Source organism: Pieris napi, chromosome 12 (genome assembly GCF_905475465.1).
Source record: "Pieris napi chromosome 12, ilPieNapi1.2, whole genome shotgun sequence".
Lineage (NCBI taxonomy): Eukaryota > Metazoa > Arthropoda > Insecta > Lepidoptera > Pieridae > Pieris > Pieris napi.
The window spans coordinates 9,218,059-9,238,272 of NC_062245.1; the positions used below are offsets into that span (position 1 = coordinate 9,218,059).

Genomic DNA, 20,214 nt, shown 5'->3' on the forward strand with positions numbered 1-20,214 from the left:
TTGTCGTTTCAGCTTGTCGGCGTCTAGTGCTGGGTATCGGTCCAACCTCTATTTTTCCAGTACATATGGTGGGGATTATCCAAGAGGGGATAACTTCATCATTATCTAATTCATAATCAAACTTAAAACTAAAAATGTCTATATCTAATAGTTATAGGTCTATCGGAATCTCATGGCATAAAACAAAAATAAAAAATGAGATTTTTATGTTCATATTATCATGTCCATCAAATTAAAGTACGAGATCTGTCAACCGCTGCAGAGATTTTGTGATTATATCTTAATTTTTAAAGCGCGTGGTAGAGATGATCGTTTATTATTATTTATATTTTGTTTATTTATATTTTTCTTCGGTATGTACATAATTATGACTTATAAAGGTTTCCAGTAGTAATATAAGGAGAATACTCCTGGTAAAAAGAGGAGAATGGGACAGAAGCAAATCAACATGGACAGTTTGAGATTTACAGTTGATTGGGAATAAAGCAAAGGAATTCTATACAGTTCTGAAGAAAATTCCAATAGTAATGAAACTGTTACAAATTCTTCAACTAGATATTGAATTCGACGGAGAAAGTATATGTATAAGTAATAATCCCTCTCACTCTCCTTGTAAAATGAGGCCTGTGCCCTGTAGTGGGATGTATATAGACTTATGATGACCATGATGACGAATGACTAAGCTATCGTTTGAGCAACATGTTAAATATTATTATTTTTTACACATTAATACTTAAGGAGATTGGTTTTGAATATGTTAAATACCAATAAAAAAGAACCGTTTTGATGGAAAGAGATGACATAAAACTACAAAGATACAAGTTTCTGAAGAGTAAAGAGGAAAACCGCGAAGCTGAAGAGCATAATAAATTGGATGTAATTTATTTTAGATGAGTAGATGAGACTTACATTCACGGTTCTTGTTCTGTGAATAAGTGCTGACAAAGCAAAGATATTGCAGGTCTTTCAGATTTCAGGTATTGGAGTAAGGTGGATCATTGTAAACGCTAGTGGAGAAAATGGCTTTGTACCAAATTGTTGTCTGGTGTACGGGTCAACAAGTGTATCTGCTGACAGTGAATCTAATTCTGAGTTAAAAAGTATGACCAATCGTATCACTGATATAAAAGAATGGCTCCGTGCAAATGATTTACATTATGATGATTATTGCCGTCTGTGGCCTTATATGAGATAGATGAAGTAATAAAATTGCACATGACCGTGCAATTTTATATATATATTAAGTTTTAAAACTCCCACCTTATCATTGCTCATTGAATCCTATAGAAACCATTTTAATAATGAAGCAAACAGTTGCTGATAAAAACGTAAATAGACCTACAAGTGACATAAAATTATAAACAGAAGAAGCTTGCTCACAAATTGGTGCAGAGGATTAGCGAAAATGTTGTGAACATGTAAGAAAATTGAAAACCTTTTCATCAAGCAAGATATAATAATAAGGTTTTAAGTTATTTGTAAATTTCATAAAGTAATTTTCGATTGATTTATTTTTCATGACATATTTTCCTGTCTTAGGAACCCCATGGATAATAGCATTCTTTATACCAATAACTAATATACTTCATGTTCATTAATACTAAAGACATAAATAGAAATTAAATAGTATCAAGATCATTTAATCCAATTTCCCCAGTATTGCCCACAACAATTTTTTATTTCCCTATTTGCCATAAGATTCCGGTCGACCTATAACAAACCTATTCAACTATTTCCATAAAATTGGGATCACGTGGTACAATCCCTCAATAGTGAGGTCTGCCGGATTGGTAATCGCTATTCAGTATTCACTATTGCTATTGGTAGCTTAAGATAACCGGCAGCGCCGGTTATTATAGAGCGCTTTATCGGTTGTCCAGTATTCTACGGCTACGCTGTGTATGCAGCGGCGCGACTCTACGGTGAAGTTCCTTAAATACGCTTTTATTTCCTCTTAAAATCACTCGTCTAGTGATAACTTAGAGAACCAATTCAATATAAGCTAATAAGGCGTTTCCTCGCCACATTAAACTAGTGACCACTGACCAGTGAGTTGACCAGCAGTGTGACCGTTTTTAGTATATTCAGTACCAAATTGGTATAATTTGGGCTCCGTGTAACTAATTTAGTATTTTTTTGGTATCCTTTTATATTCTGGTATTTTTTGGTACATTTAAACTTTCAACATTTTTAAACACATTTTGATATATTTTTGGGCTGGGCGGGAAACACACACTTCCATTCGTTCGTATTTCGTTCACATGTTTTTGTCTTTGTCTGATGTTTACCGCAAATGTATCATTTTGTCTCTTTCGAACGGTTAATGCTAACAAATTCGCGAATCGTGCTTTAGCTACGTATTACTATCGACGTTACATGCTGTATTTTTATACATGTGGTCCCTTATGGGACCACGGATGTTTTAGTTCTTTATTTATTTATCTCTGTGTGCATGTGTAGTGAAGATAATGAAGCGCAAATACGATCAGAAATATAGATCTGAGTGGGAACAAAATTCTGAATTTTCGTCATGGTTGACAAAAGATAAAAATAATGAGAACGCCTTGTGTAAAACGTGTGGAGCAACATTTTTAAGCAGAATCGCTACAATTAAAAGTCATGCATATTCTGAAAAACATCGATAGAAACTTATACGTTATAGTGGACAATCCAAGGTAAGAAAGCTATGCCCCCATTAACATATTTATAAGATTATTGTGTCCCGTAATTTTTATGGCACATGAATTAATTGTCCTACTTCTACAGGATGTCCAATGAATCTTGGATAGTACATGTACAGTTGTACACACATGTATAATTGATTTAAATTCATCAAATTAATCAAATCCTGTTTATTTTCAAAACGATGATAAATTACTTCAAAGGAAAGAACCCATATCCGAAGAAGTAAGAAAAGCAGAGCTTATATTTTATGCAGCGTTGGCAGAACATAACATACCATCTCGGGCCATGGATCATCTCAGCGATTTATTCAGCAAAATGTTTTATGATTCGGAAATCGCAAAGGGCTTTTCCTGCAAACGCACTAAATCTGCTCAGTTAGCTCAGTGCAGCGAATACTGACTTAGTATTTGTAATAAAACTTATTGTAAATATTTATTATTATTTTAATAAATCTGTATAATGAAGGTGTGTAATTGGTAAAATTAAAAAGTATCTGATAATAAGTGTTTTATTAAAAAAAAATCCTCTTTTTCTTTTAGTATATTTTTAGTATAATTTAGCATGTGTTTTGGTATTATTTAGTACTGGCACCTTGTAGTTTTGGTAGATTGCCATTTTTTAAAACGGTCACACTGTTGACCAGTGACCACTGACCAGTCTACTTATTGGTGACATCGAGGCAGGAAGTGTAGCGTAATAAGTTCTGTTAATAAAATTCTCTTTAAATTCAAGGTAAATTTCTAGAAATATTAATTAACTTTTAAATTTAATAATATATATTATTATAATTAATTTATAATTATTAATGTTAAAATGTAAATTATAATATACCACTTTATAAAAGATAATAATTTAATATTTCTTATACATTTTAGATTGCAATGGAAGATTTAAGTTTCATACCAAACTTGCTAAATGGGCCATTGGATGTTTATAGAGATACTTCATCATTCGACTGGAAACGATTAAAGTTGGCTCTTGAAGGAGATATTCAGTTATTAAGACTTAAGGTAACCATTTATAATTTTATCAAAGCATATAGCAAATGCTTTTAATTTCTAATCTTTTGATATTAGTTATTCTCATTTTGTTTGGAGAATAATAATGGGTTTGAACCTAATTTTTTAATTTTTAAAAAATAGATATATAATAATAACAAATGCATCTAATTTAGCTGAAAGCTGATTATTTGTTTGTTCAAATAATTTAATGATTGGCACTAAGTCAGTAATATTAAAGTTATCTATACTATGATACTATGTCAGTATTTGGCAATACTATTTAAATTACTTAACATGATGTAACATTAGATTTTGGAAGAATTGAACTATAACAACGGGCCTGTTAACCTTGGTGTTCGACTTCACATTGAACTAGTTTATATTTTTTACATATTAAATAAAATAACCTTTTTATCAATTTTTATTATTAAAAAAATGTTTAGAGATCTTAAACTGATAAAAGCTTTAAATTTAGAAGCTAATTTCAGTGCTTTTAGTGCTGTAGTATGTTCCATAATTGTCATATGGAGCATAGAAATATGTCTCAAGCAAATAGTTGATGCTTTTTAACCTAAAACAATCAAATGTTATGTTAAGAGATAAACTCAGGGCTGATTTTGTAATTTTATCTATCTAAGCTGTATTTATTCCATATAGTAATGAATGAACTAATAATTAGAAGAAAACAATATTAACTAGTAGGTAATACGAGATTGTGCATTTCCGATATGAAAATAGTAAATTTATTAAATACATGCACTTTATGACTAATGACACAGGTCCATGTTATATGTATTGATTACAAACCAACATTAGCAATAAACTTTCTTATCCACACAGGCGTGACCATGCATACTTCACCTATTTATTGACATGCAAACCTCCTGTTTTAGTTTATTTACTTATATTTAAATTTTACTAACTAGCATTGTTAAAAGACTTTATTTCTAACATGTAAATCTAATAATAATATAAAAATAATTATTTAGCTTGTGTAGAGATGGTCTCTGTGCTTACAAGTCTAATACATGGTTTTTTTTAACCAACCTTAAGTTTTGATTTTTTGTGTGAACATTATATATCTTTAGATAATTACTATTACACACTCCACATACAAATTAAAGACTTTAATTTAAATAATTATATTTCTATTTTTTCATGTAAACAGTACAAAATATGGCATACATTAGAAAACGATCCTCTATTTGCCCACAACATAGTCACACCACCTGTTGAAGAGCAGAAGAGAATTACACAAATGCAACTGCAGAAGATCAATCAGTACAAGTTCTTAACTGATGAAATATTTAATGCTGGCTACATGAAAAGGGTAAGGTTATTGATACTAAAGATATAGTTGGCATAGGATATGTACTTAAAAATAGTAAAAAAAACGCAATTCTCTGAACTATTTGTACTTTTTAATATTAATAGGATTTTCTTTTCAGACACGGACACTAATGACAATAAATGAGGCTGTACAGTCACTGGCGCCTAGTGTTTCAGTAAAGATGGCAATTGGTATTTATTTGTTCTCAAATGCAATTTTATCCCTCGGTACTGAACGACACAGACAATTTTATGAAGCCACTATAAAGGATAGAAAGGTATTAAATATTAGATACAAAACTATTAATTTTAATAAATAAATTGGAGCCTCAATGTATTTTAGCAGCAACATATTTTTATACCACACTAATCTAATCTATTATAACAAACACAATAAGGATTACAATACTAAAACTATGTGTGACCATTAGAAGTCTCTGGGCAGTAATTAAAGAATATGTATTTTATTACCATACATTTTTATTGGGCAATTTGGATGACAATTCTAGTCCAAACTTCTATTAATTTAACAGTAATCTATATAACAGACCATCAGGTTTATGTCTATAGCCTTGTGTGACAATGAGACTTAATTAAATAAGGACTTTATTATTATACATTTTCACTAGCCCCATTCCAGTCCAATTAGTTATATGTGTTGATAATGACTAGTGCTCAACAATCTTAATATATATAAATTACGTGTCACGCTGTTTGTCCGCTATGGACTGCTAAACTACTTAACCGATTTCAATAAAATTTGCATACCGTGTGCAGTTTGAACTAACTTAAAAGATAGGATAGCTTACATCTTTATTTATACCCGTAATATTATTTTATTGCAAATTATTTGTTTATTATTTGACAGTCACAATTCTAACACATGGCGCTGTTTTGAAAGTACCAACGTTTCACATAAGCTACATTTTAATGGCATAACCACCAAAAAAGCATGGTCCCCATGACTGGTGTTCTCCTACCGTTTCCCTTGAATAGTTTACTACTATGTTATATAACAAAAACTTTAGCCACAGCAAAGCTTGGCCTAGTCTGCTCGTAAAAATATATATAATTTCAAATCATTCCTGTTTGTGTAAATTACCATGGGGCAGACCTATTTTCGTTTCCTTCGTTTCAAACAAAGTAAAACATATTCATGGTACCGAATCTTATGGTATATTGAATATAAGAACCATTATAATAATCCTCTTCTGATAGATGCATTTTAGGAATTTCTCATTACAGCTTATCCTTCATAGGCAAGTCTTTTAGGATCCATAAAATTATGGAATACGCTCCCCGAACCCATACGATTAGTAGTCTGTAACGTCTTTTAAAAGTCTACTATATGATGAACCCCTTCTTCACCATATTCATCTGTTTATTCGTGACTTTTGTAATTATATAATTTTTATTTGTAATTGTAAATATATTAATTTTATGTATTTTTCTAGCATCGTGATTCAGAATTCTTAAGATTAGCTTTTTGTTTCTTTTATTTTATTATGGTTTTGTAATTGTATATTTCTGTAATTTTATTTTTTAAATTTACTTATATACTTTTTGCACTTTATCCTTAGTATTTCTTATTTTATTTTTCCTTACTACGCTTGCCTGGTAGAGATCGCTAGTTAGCGATAAGGAAGCCCGTTGCCTTCTTAATTTATGTTATCTGAATATGTATGTATCAAATATGTAATGCCAAACCTTAGTCATAGCGATTGAGGCAAAAACAACTTGTGGCAAATAGGAATTTCGCAGTAAATCAGTACTTAATTCCTTCCTCCCCAATTTCCTTATTCGATTAACATAGGGTAAAATAGTTGTCCTATTGGATTTTCTGTTCAATTGCATACGTAAGAATACAAAACACCAGGAAAATGCATTTTACTAATATTTGTTTTTGTCGTGCACTATGTCACGTATGCGTGTGTAAAAATAGCTTTGCTGTTCTTCTTTGCACTGAAACAGAATTGAAGTTTAGTAAAGAGAATTTTGATGCAGTGCTTTCCTAGTGGATAAGCGTGACTCTCCTGCTCGAACCTTGGATGAGATGTTTATCGATTTGATCAAAAAGTCGATCTAGTTTAATCAAATAAGGCTCAAAATTATCAAAAAAACAGGCACATGTTAGTGGCCTATGTCCCAGGATTATGTTCCTGTTTGTAATATTTGTAAAAAAATAATAATTATCGGCTGCCAATATATTATAGATAATTAATAGATAATCCTGACAAAAACTTGTATTTAAATACCCTATATATAATAATCTGTGACCTTCACTAGACTTAAGAGGATTATATATATAAATCTAGGAGATATTTATAGAAGTTTATATAAGAATATTAAACAATTAGCATTAACATTAAACGCACAGTTAATTTTTTAGTATGTAGCAAGTTTCGCACTTACGGAGATTGCGCATGGCTCTGACGCTAAACTCATGCGCACCACATCTACTTACGACCCCAAAGCCAAGGAGTTCGTCATACACACACCAGACTTCGAAGCTGCTAAATGCTGGGTTGGTAATCTAGGTAAAATTTTGTGTGACATATTATTTTTCGCTTTATTCTTTCACAGCTTGAAACCTATTTCCGAAGTATTTGCCTTTTTTAACGTCTTTTATATTAGCTTCACCATGTATGTATGTAACCGACTCCTTCGGACTCGATTTTGACCCACTTTTAACGGACAGATTTAATTCAAACTTTGCGCACCTGTCAAAGATCGATGACAATGCAATAATCCGAAAAAAAAATTAACTAAAAAATAAAAATGGGTTGCTCGACAGACTAAAAATATGGCACAGAGCGCCCCACGCTTTTTCACAATGATACCAGTATTTTTTGTTCATTACCATTTTCAGCCTAAATTAGGAATTATTTTTCACTTTTTAGTTTGATGTGCTTTAAAAGCGTGTTTTTTTAGTTTTTTTAAACTATTATTTATTTTCTCTAAGTTCGTACAATGCGCGAAATGTATAAATACTATGTCATGGCCCGATATTTTGGCCAATTATTTTATGAAATTTCAGCTAAACTGGCTAATTTATACACCCATATTAAACTTAATTTTCTTCTCGTCTTTGCTTTTTCATTACAATTAAGGGTTATTTTATATGAATACGACTACTTTGCAATTCTTTAGAATTTTCTAGAAGTTGTAAAATTTATGTACTTTTCGTACAAGTCCAATTTTAGTTAATTTAATTTAAATTTATCGCTTGACGCCAATTCTAAATTGGCTAGACATGACTTCAATAAATCATGTTTTTTTAATATGAAAATTGAAATATAAGAAATGCATGACTTGCATTATTAAATTGCTTCCTATTACTTAAATGCTAAAACTTTTTGGTGATTAATGCAATTTATAATTTTTTATAGATTTATATTTTATCATTAATAACGAAGAATAACTTAAATGTATTGTTCACAAAGGGTAAGATTTCATGTCGAGTTATCGCGAATTTATACTTAGTAGGAATTTTTGTCTTTATATGGGGAATATTTTTAGAATTGCAAACTAGCCTACGGGACGCCCATAAATTGCAAACATCGCAGCCCATGTACATCTATGTCAGTGGATGTGTAGTCGGCCTATGAGTATGCTCTTTTTTAAAAAGAATCGGAAGTCGTATCTCCCAGGGAAGACGAGGAAGGGTGGGGAAACCGGGAGTCGGGTTTGCTAGTTAAAAAGGTTGCTACTACCCCACACAGAAAGTTTGTTCAGGTGGCCAGAATATAATGTGTCGATGGTTCTGTTCTTTGCATAGCAATGGATGTTCGATGTTGTCGATGTTTAACAGGTCTTTCATAAGCAGAACGAACAGGGTGGGCGAGAGGATGTGTTATCCTTGCCGAACGCCTGCATTGACGGGTCTAGGATTGAAGCACGCTCCGATAATACTTTATACTACTTAGCACAAGAAAATAAGCAAGAGCAAGAGCGAAATCATGAAAGCCTCTTCTCGAATAGTCAGTCGTACGAGTATTCAACCACTCAGAATGATGGGCATTGTAATCACCGAGTATAACGAGTTCAGCAGGTGATAGAGACAAAAAGGAATCGATTGCAGTTTGGCCATGATCTATAAGTCGGTGGTCGTCAGTGTTGACGATGTGTGAGTGTATAGGCAGTGGCGTAACCATACCATCTGGACCCCGTGGCAATTCTTTTGATGGGGCCCTATCAGTAAAAATCGTCACGTTATACTCAGTTTAATTTTGATAAAGATTCGAGATTTTTAGCGTACTCAATTACACGTTGAATATGTCCCACTAATGGCCATAGGCCTCCTCTCTTAGGCGAGAGGGGCTGGTCTATAGTCTTCACGCTAGCCCAATGTGTATCGGAGACTTCACATTCATCCATAGAACATAATATCACTTGGGCTGTGTCCTTTGTAAAACGTTACGATGCGGGGCGGGGATTGAATTACGCGTTCTTATTAATATTATTTTCGACTTTCAAGTACACCAGATAATGGTAACTTTTAAGTATAAAGAGTCACTAGGTGGTCACGAAACGTTTTACTATACTTGGGTCAAGAAAAACGTTACGGCGCGTTACATGTGGGGAAGTGCTATTTGATAGTCCGGCACCACACGGCAAAGTCATGCATACATTTTTGACATACAGAAGTATCTAGGGCAAACGTTTCGACTCTGAATCTTATAGATCGCAGTCTATGTTACATGTTGGAAGACCTGGACCGGATAGTTAAATCGTTTTAATGTAGCTAAGGAAATGCATGATGTGCAGTGTTGCCCTAGTGGCTTCAGCGTGCGACTCTCATCCCTGGAGGTCGTAGATTCGATCCCCGGCTGTGCACCGATGGACTTTCTTTCTATGTGCGCATTTAACATTCGCTCGAACGGTGATCCGGCTTGCCATACCCAGAAAGTCGACGCATGTCTAATATATCACTCAAGTACACATTTATTCTTTGACTACTGAGTCATTATCCTAAAATGTTATAATCGAAAGTTTTTGAATAATATCTTATCAGGTTTCGTTGTTGACGTTATCGTTCATCTATTGCTCATTTACTCATTAAAAAGGTATTATTCAACTATTTTCCTGCATTAGATAACCCATACTAGTATAAGAATAAAGGTATAATATTGTGTATGCGTCATCCTTTGTTTGGTTTGATCGTTTTCCGTTCGATGAAAGCTGGAACCGAGTTGTATAGTTACACTTGTATTTAAATGTGGCTTATATTATTATAATAAATCACATTGTTAAAAAAATGGGTTCATTATACTTTTTGGGAATGAAAACACACGCTTTAAACGCGATACTCATGTGCATAACCGCATAGCAATCAGATATTTACCGCAAAATTGATTGTATAAATATAGTAGACAACATGACGTTCACGTACATTAAACAAACACAAATCATAAAGGAAACCTCAATATTGTATCGTATTATAGTTCGTATATGAAACGTATCAGCTATAAGTGTTTTGCCTTTGTCACTTTGTACTAGTTTCACTGAAAATAATGACTTCAGTCTAACTATTTAAGGTTTTTAGTATCATCTTTGTTTTTAATGTCTTTATGTGATTTCATACGTATAACCCAGAATTTCGAGTCGTCGCTTCGCTAAATTAGTTATGTACATAACGAAAAATTATTATTCGGTTAAAAACAATATTAGATCTTATTTTTACGCTTAACCTTGTTATAAAATATCGGCTGAGATAGCAATGTTTTTGTTACCATGGTAACGGTTTAACTGACAGAGTTTCTCTATGTTGCCTATCAGACCTTCAAGAAAACATTATTTTTCAATTTATTGTCAAATATTTTATCTATAGACGTTATGATAAATTGTAGATCTTTAAACATGTTCCTTTAATGCGGTTATTAACGTTTCTGAATGTTGCGTAATCTCTTAAGTCTTATCATTGTCGCGGTCGTTGTGACCTCGCGTTTCGCTTTTGCACATAATATATCGATTTTTTGATAAGAGTGGGCAAACTCCTATTCCATATCCATTCCATTCATATTTGAACTTAAAATCTTATCGACGGATAAGACGCGGAAGCGAACGCTAAACCGACATCTATAAGTCAAAAATTTATTGTATTTTGACTTACACGACTTATCGCGAACTGACTGACTTAAAATGAGTCCCAAATGTCAAATACGTGTTCATATAACAAGAGATTTTAACATAGCTGGATACATGATCATTATAGAGATAATCTGCATTGGGCTGGGACCCTAGTTTACTATGATTTTGATAATGTATAAGAAAACAGGCGACAAATGTGTATTAAAATTTTAGATTGCGCGGATCTTTGCAATACTTTTCTTGCTAACTTATGACGCAAAACTAACGTTACGATACCAAGTCATAACTAATGCGATACCTCTACCACAGTTAAAAAATCCACTAAAAATTAAAAAAAAAATTTAAACTAGGACTAACAATAACTCAAAACTAACTTAACCACATAAGAAAGTACCTACATATTACGTTGAAAGTATTAAAGTAAAATTCTATTTATGAATACAGACTAATTATATAATCATTAAATTATTTGCATTATTAATTTGGTAATACCAATTAACAATGTGTTTATTTCCTTATATGCGTAATACATAAATTTGTTGTTGGTACTATTCTAATAATAGTGTAATGTTTAAGTATATTAGTGGGTAATTTATTGCAATATAAAAATACTGTCAATTTCGTATAGCGGTTATTTCAAAGGACTTGAAGAGATTTTTTGTTCAATATCCGTTGAAGTAATGCTTTGAATTCAATTACGTAAGACAATTATAAAAAACTATCAGAAACGCAATCAATACAGTTATATCGATTTTTATTCATTTGTTCGAGGTAGAAAATTATTTTTAATAATGCCAAAGATGTATAACTTCTTACGCGCGTACATAAGTACACGCACCCTTTTTTTATAGAACCCGGTGTATATTTGTGCAACTTTTTGCTTACTGGAGTTCCTCTTCGCTTTCTTTCTTTGCATTTTTCTTAATTTTTGAGCTACAATGAAACCCAAATGCTTCCAGGTAGAACGTGCACGCACACGCTGCTTTTCGCACAGTTGATAACTCCCGATGGCAAAAATCATGGTCTTCATGGATTTCTTGTACCGATAAGGGATCCTCATACTTTGGAGGTATACCCTGGACTCATTGTCGGAGACATGGGAGAGAAGATCGGTGTTAATGGAATTGATAATGGGTATGTCTAACTGGAATGAATTTCGCCAAATCCAGAAGATTCCTATTCATGGACAACGGAATAGACAAAAACATAGCTGTTAATAATGCCTTTTTTCAGTTTAAAATAATGTACGCTACTGGCATTGTGCATGGTTTCCCGCTTAATCTTGTATAGTTCGGGGTAGCTATTTAGGCATTCCTTTTGAAAATGGATTTCAGATTAAAAAAAATATTATTTACGACTTTAATAAAAAAATAAAATATGTTTACTATGGAACATAAGACACATGTATCACTTATTCCACGTCATTAAATTTGAATTTGTAGGCATGCCTACTCATCGGCAAAGAAGACAGAGGGTGTAGGCCGAGAGAAAAAGCCGGCGTAAAAAACTCTCGGTACTCTTTTAAAATAGCAAATCATCAAACAACACTTATTTTAAAACAATTATCGCAAATTAATTACAAGTAGCCTGTCTAGCACTAGTCCCAGGCCCTTTTATCAACTAGACAATCGTTAACTTTATAGTAAGCCTTTTTACACAACTTTTCTTTAATACATTTCTTAAATTTATTAAAAGGCAGAGATAAAAGAGCCTTTGGGTTTTTATTAAAGAAGAGTATCCCTTTTCCCAAAAAAGAATTACTAACTTTAGATAGCCTTAAAACGAATGCTTACATCGTTTTTCACTTACAGATTCATAATGTTCAACAAGTATCGAATACCTCGCGTAAATCTTCTCAATCGGACTGCTGATGTCACGGAAGAAGGTGTCTATGAGAGTTCATTTTCTGAACCCTCACGGATACTTGGAGCTGCACTGGAGAATCTTTCAGCTGGTAATATATTGTATTATTAGCTGATCCATGAAGGGAAATAATTTTATCGTACAATATCTTTTACAAGTCGCATTTATAAGATTTTGATGACCAGGATTCAATTTAGTGCAAAATTATTATAAATACTTACCACAATATTATAACTAGTATAGTCAAGTCGTAGTCGAGACATGACTCCTGAAGGAGTGGAGTTTGATATGGATTTTGACATACACAAAATTTTTATATATAAAAATGAATTGCTGTTTGTTTGTCTCGCTAAAACTCGAGAATGCCTGGATCGATTTGGCTATTTATGATCTTGAAATATTTGTGGAAGTTCAGGGGAGGATAATATCGTGGGAAACATAAATAATTAGTAGAGAATTTTTCAATATAAACTGACCCTAGCTAGAAATAAAAATTGTCTCTTGGTTATCATATATTTAAATATTCAGAAATTTGTGTTTCATATCTGTAGTATGACATCCGATCTCTTTAGTCTGTTTTAAAAATGTTGTATTAAGTTACACAACACATATAATTATGTAGGTGATACGAAGTACTGGGTCATCTAGTCCTTAGAAAAAATATTAATGCGTAATTAAGTTTACCAAGACAGGTAATATTTATGTTTTGAGGTTAAACATTTATTTTCAGGTCGTATCGGAATAATGCAGGAGAGCTGTCACTCGATATCTAGCTTAGTGGCGATCGCAATACGATACGCCGCGACACGCAAACAGTTTGGCGAACGGCAAAACGAGACAGCCCTAATTGAATATGAGTTACATGTAAGGAAACTTCTAGCTAATAAAATATTAAATGTCCCAGTATGTTATTACTGAATTGGATACAACACACCTGGTCTCATGACATCTTTTTCTTGTTCATGAAACATTGCAGAATCTTTTTTTCTAATCCGAAAACCCAATTATGTATATTTTTGCCTTTCAAAGCTCAAAGATTAATTTAATTTTAGATGCTAGTTTTGTATGTGTATGAGAATATATTATTTAATTTAATTTGGTTATGCCTAGTATATTTTTATTTTTATCTAGAATGACCGGGAAGAGATTTAATTAAATTGAATTCTATTTATAAAGAAGATTTACTTATCCATGAAGGGAAAGAGCTTCTAATTAAATTATGTATTAAATTTATACAATGAAAAATCTTCACATATAATCGAGTACTGAATAATTTGATGGATCGATAGAAACCAGTTAGCTTGGATTATAATCATTTTAACCTAGGCTGTGGTAACTAACAAAGCAAACAATAAACGCTACTATTATCTATTCTATTGTACTATTTATGATTTTTTTTAAATGTATTTATGTAAAAAATAGTTAAAAATGAATAATTATTTATTTCAATATATATGATATATAATACAGTATTTTATTTCAAAAATTTCAGCAATGGCGTCTTTTCGGGTATGTCGCGGCCGCTGTTGTGTTCCGGTTCTACCTGCAGAACTTTGCGAATGTGTATCTTCAGATAGTTGAGAAATCAAACAGTGGTGACGGTGTCGATAACTTGGTAAGTGTACATCAATATGCTCGCGAAGAATAAAAATATCCTTTTTTGGATATTTTAAATCGAATAGATATGATACTTATTGTTATATTCATTAAACAAATTTTATTTAATTGTATAGCAGTGATGAATAAAGACAAAATCCTTTTATGTATTATATGTTTTCTTCTGGGATTACTTATTAACTTTGTATCTGTTACAAACTATTTTAGAGTTAGAATTTAGAAATAAAAAACAGCGTTGAGTTAGGCAAATGATGCGGACCGCTTTAATTCCGAGCACAGACGGGGACGATATATATAACAGGACAGATTACGTTGACAAATGACAATATGTATAATCATAGACTACGTAGGTAATGTTTAAGTTCAGTTTAACAGTACCACTATTTTTTCATCTCTGATAAATTCTATATAGATGGCACTATGATTTATTTCTTCTTTTTCAAAAGTAGTGTACATTGGTAATGGTTTAAACTATTTATTTATTTTTCTTCTAAAACTTAATTGTAGTAGTAATAGTCTCTGGCAAAGATCTAATTTAATGTTTCATTAAATTATTGAAACTTCGCATTTTGTTCAGATATTTGACTTTATCGTAGAACACTTTAGCAAATTTAAACTTTGAACGATTAGAAACACGTGGTTATTATCGATAAATTATCGGACTTGCTCTTGAAATTAAACCCTTTCCGGGTATATCAATAGATTAGATTTATCGTATTTTTACTATGGTGAATCAAAAATTTGATAAGATGTATTTGTTTTAGCATTTAGTTAGATAAAAAAAAGTATTCTTTTACAGTTTTTTCTAATTATATTTGATTAAAGGCATTTTGAACGACAAGACAATATATTTTCTTTGCGATCTAGCAAACTGAGACTCGACTCCCGATGGGTCTCCCGGGGGTCTTGAAATACGACCTCCAATTCTCCTCCCTCCAAAGCCTGCCAATGCACCCACAAAAATGCCATGATTGCCCTATACGGGTTTCCCGTAGGCTTGTTTGCCCCATATAAAAAGAAAAATATATCCACAAAACTTTGAAGTTACGAATATAAATGTTTAAAAACCCCTTTAAAATCCATTCCTTTTTCCTATTTAATATACTTTATTATATTATAGACAGAAGCAGTATCAGAGATTCACGCGATGGTGTCCTGCAGCAAGCCTTTGCTGACCTGGACGGTGCTAGAAGCCGCACAGCAGTGCCGAGAAGCTTGTGGGGGACATGGATACTTGAAGGTATTTAATCTTTTCTATGCTACCTGGGAGAAAGTCTGACTTGTTTCTTTCTCATACAAGTCGTGCATACATACATCTTATCAAATTTTGAAAAAATTTGAACTTTTATATAAACCCAAAACGTTTTTGACTCAGTCATAGTCAGCGCTTAGTCTTAATTATTACTGAAATATAATTAGTCCCTTACCCTATTTCCTATATTTAAAATTAGGTGACACCTTATTTACTTTACACACTTCTCGAATACTGATGATGCTGTTAAACGAATGTTATGGCTTTGTTTGTTTGTCCTTTTTAGTTATTTTGAGCAGTTTGTTACAGTAGGCCCATTGCTACGTGTTTTACTTACGTGAGACTTTTATTGTGTTCTTCAGTAATTTTTTTTGTAATAATAATAATCCTGTCTCAGATTGCAACCGTTTCTTTGATCATTCAGCCTTCTGTCTGGTACAATTATGTGGAGTGCCGGTTTTTTCGCAATGTTTTCCTGTAATGTACGAGCTGGTGTTAGACGGTGGACCTCAGGGATGAGAGACGCTGAAGCCACTATGCTAACACTGCTATCTCTTTATCTCTTGTAAAGTGTCTTATATGTAAGCTTTTTATACTGTTAATATAAAAAACTTTCTCAGGTTGCCAACATAGGTGACATCCGCAGTAACCACGAGCCAACAGTCACATATGAAGGTGACAACAACGTCCTCTCCCAACAAACAGGGAACTGGCTTCTTAAGCAATATGAAGCCGTACTCAATGGACACGATGTGGACTCGCCCTTAGGCACAGTCACTTTCCTGAAAGACATCAAGACTATACTTAATAGCACCTTTACGTGTAAAACCACGGATGAAATGAAGAATCCTAAATGTAAGTAATATAAGTAAGAGTTTTTTTACTTATTATTGCTGAATATATATGAATAAAAGTACAGAAAACAACTAAACTGCTACACTAAACCACAGTACATATTTAAATTCGTTTTTAAACCAAAGAGTATAAAAGAAAAAGAAAAAAAGCGAAACGAAAACATTACAAGAGAGACAAAAATATATTTTTTTTATACCTAAACCTACCTATTGTAACCTACCCCCCCCCCCCCCTTTCATGTAACGTGCCGTAACGTTTTTCTGTACCCACTAGTAAAACGTTTCGTGACCGCCCAGTCACTCTTTATACCTAAAAGTTACCATTATGTGGTGTAAAGTACTGGAAAGTCGAAAATAATATTAACAATAACGCGTAATTCAATCCCCGCCCGCATCGTAACGTTTTACAAAAGGACCCCCCCACCAAATTCGTTACGTAATACTTGAACACTCCCTTATACATAATATTACACCTATCTGTGATTATTTATTATTACTCAAATAATTAATTTATTATTTCTTTGTAATATGTATAGTATCGTACTTATATTTTATGATAAAACATAAATGAGTGTAATTCAGAGTTAATAATTAAATTTAATTATCAATAAGACATATATTGTGATAACTTATTAACCCCTTATAACAATGAGAATTGATAGCCAGTAGCTTAATACCAAATAAATTTTCACTATGTTTTTATCATTCTATTTATCTATATATATCTATTTTTGCATAATTTTTTTTGACATTTACCGATGTATACTTTAACGCTAAAATTATTTTTACCAAAATTGTGGTAATACAAGATACATTTTTCAAATTAAATAAATTAATAAATAAACAAAATAAACTTGCGTGCGAGTTTCTATTTTTACAGGATTTTTACTTGGTTGATTTTTCTTAATAAATATTTTTTTATTCCAGTCATATTGTCAACATACAAATGGCTTCTATGCTGGCTTATAAAGTACACGCACGAGAAGAACGAAGCTGAGTTAGCAAAAGGTCTAACAAAGATGCAGGCGAGGAGTCGAAGTCAAGTATACCGATGGAGAACCCTCACGAAGGTCTACGCCGAGTACCTCGCCCTGGTCTTCTGCCTCGAGAGCATAGAGAAGACCGAAGCACAATTACTTCCGGTTCTGAAACAACTATTTTGTCTTTATGGCTTATGGTCCTTAGATAAACATTTGGTGGAAATGTACCAGGGAGGGTTCTCAAAAGGAGAAGAGTTAGCGCGCCTTTTACGAGCGGCGATCTTGGAAATGTGCGCGGATTTGAAGACCGAAGTTGTCAGCGTTGTGGATGCGCTTGCGCCGACCGATTTTGTACTCAATTCGGTTTTGGGAAAGAGCGATGGAAACGTAAGTAATAATTGTAAATTTGATAAAAAATTGTCAAACAGACACATAACAGGCATTTTTTGAAGTAATAATACTTCTTTAGGAGCGTTATGAAAAATTGATGAGAGTGAAAATTTAAGATGCGCGCGCACCGTGACACTAAATTAACAGAAAAAAGTTGCCCACGGAAGATGCTACGGCATTGGACATCATTTAAAAACAACATTTGAATAATAATAAATATTTATTTATTTAATTTTTCAAATGTAAACTGAACTTTATTGACTATAATGACTCCTTTTCCAGTCTTTGATTATTTAATTGTAATTAATTATTTGCATGCAATCAAAAACTATTTTTAATAATGCCAAAGAAGTATAACTTCTTACGCGCGTACATAAGTACACGCACCCTTTTTATTTTGTATTAAAGTCTTTATTTTGATCGTGAAATTAAACAAAATTAATAACCTAGCATTCTCATAGCATTTCATTTTTTTTTTTTTCAGTTATACCAACACTTGCAAAAGGCCTTCTTCAGCCACCCCGGAGCCTTCGAACGAGCTCCATGGTGGAGAGACGTCGTCAAATCCAAGTTATAAGCCACGGTTCCATGTGCTGGTTGAACATTGGAATATTCCCAGTTATAGGTCTATCGTAGTTCAATGTTGCTTGCGGAAGTCTTGATCATAATCTTGAGGATTAAAATGTTTCAAACAAATTCGATATGTCAACTGTCAAACTCATGTCAACTGTCAAACTCATGTCTACTGTCAAAATCTATTTAAACATAACTCCATGACTTGCCGAACAGTACTTAAAAGTTATGTGAATGATGCATTAAATTTGTTTTGTTTTGAATTAAACTAAACAAACGCGAATTTATTTTTTAAATAGAAATCATTGAAAGTATTTTCTTAGCAATTTTTAAAGTTAAATAGTCAATTGAAACATCAAAATCTAAAAATTGTTTAAATAAACTTAAGTATGACAAGATTTCTCAAGTATTTATGTAAACCAAATCTTAGCTGCATTTATGACAGTGCTTTAGTGTTACTTTAAGTGTTTTATTTTGTCTGTTACAAGTCAATGACTTTTTAGTTTATTATTAATCATCAAGAGATTTTACACTAGCATCTGATGTAATTTATACAAAATAAATTGAATTTAGGGACTCCATATTATAATCTTTAAAAAAAAATTGTACTGAGGAGCTGTCACAAATTATTGGAGTCCTTGATTTTAATGTAACTAAAATTCTATACTCAATGAAGAATGTTAATCTTTTTCTATATTTATATAAAATTTGGACTAAAGAGAATGCGGTTGCCATAGTAACCATGGTAACAAACTCGGTGTCTAGTCCATTTTTATAATAAGCCGTATTCATTTGTTTCACTTCAATTAACGTCATTTGTCTCTTTCTTTATTGTGTTAAGGCTATGATAGAAAGAGCCAGCAGACAGATTGGCGTAGTTAAAATAACTGATCTAGTTTCTACAATGTTATAATTTTAAATTAACACTTATTTTTAACATTTTTCATGGTTCAAATCTATACTGCGACTCAGTCATTACTTTTTGTATCGAGAAATGTGTATGTAGTCTTGCCTCTAATAATATATATTTTTATTAAATATTACAAATACTGCCGGAAATGAATACGCTGGGTATCGAACCCGTGTTTGTTTGAAGGCGTGTTCATTTTGAATTCTTCTTAAATTTGTTGAATGCTTTTAATTTTGAACAAATCGAAAAGTATCTAAGTCAAAATGCGCTCCATAGATTAAAGCCAAAAAAAGATACATACAATTCTTTACATACTAATTGTTATATTTTTGTATTATAAGCGTAGGAAATATGACAACAGTGATTCAATACACCTCACTAGGTTAGAACTTTAATTTCCTATTTATAATTTAGGAATATTTAAATCGTTGCAATTTTTGCTTATTTTCCCCGAAACTACTGGAATGTGTTCTCGAATAATACGAAATTGGTTGTTATTGTTTATGGATTGGTGCAACATATTAGAAGAGCGAGATTGTGTAATTTTTGTGAATATTAAGGACCATATTATTTCAATTCATATTGCTAATCTATTTACTGTTTTAAGGGTTTTTTAATAATCCAAAGTATTTACAATACTTAATACGCAATCAATTTTGTAAGAATTCAA

The 20,214-nt window shown here is 32.3% G+C and overlaps 1 protein-coding gene across 4 annotated transcripts; it reads left to right on the forward strand.

Moving 5' to 3' along the window:
• The first annotated feature begins 1,765 nt into the window (after positions 1–1,765).
• LOC125054536 (peroxisomal acyl-coenzyme A oxidase 3-like) lies at positions 1,766–18,793 on the forward strand. Of its 4 annotated transcripts, none has more exons than XM_047656499.1 (14): positions 1,766–2,061; positions 3,336–3,417; positions 3,561–3,695; positions 4,855–5,016; positions 5,135–5,293; positions 7,405–7,552; positions 12,065–12,239; positions 12,917–13,059; positions 13,699–13,832; positions 14,461–14,583; positions 15,706–15,825; positions 16,458–16,692; positions 17,619–18,058; positions 18,546–18,793. In XM_047656499.1, the coding sequence occupies exons 3-14, from the start codon at positions 3,567–3,569 to the stop codon at positions 18,636–18,638; spliced, it is 2,061 nt and encodes a 686-aa protein (XP_047512455.1). In that variant the 5' UTR covers positions 1,766–2,061; positions 3,336–3,417; positions 3,561–3,566; the 3' UTR covers positions 18,639–18,793. The 4 variants fall into 4 exon arrangements, with proteins under 4 accessions (XP_047512455.1, XP_047512454.1, XP_047512456.1 ...); XM_047656498.1 differs by having other exon boundaries at positions 1,766–2,052; positions 3,320–3,417; XM_047656500.1 differs by lacking the exons at positions 1,766–2,061; positions 3,336–3,417; positions 3,561–3,695; positions 4,855–5,016; positions 5,135–5,293 and having other exon boundaries at positions 7,408–7,539.
• Positions 18,794–20,214: the final 1,421 nt, after the last annotated feature.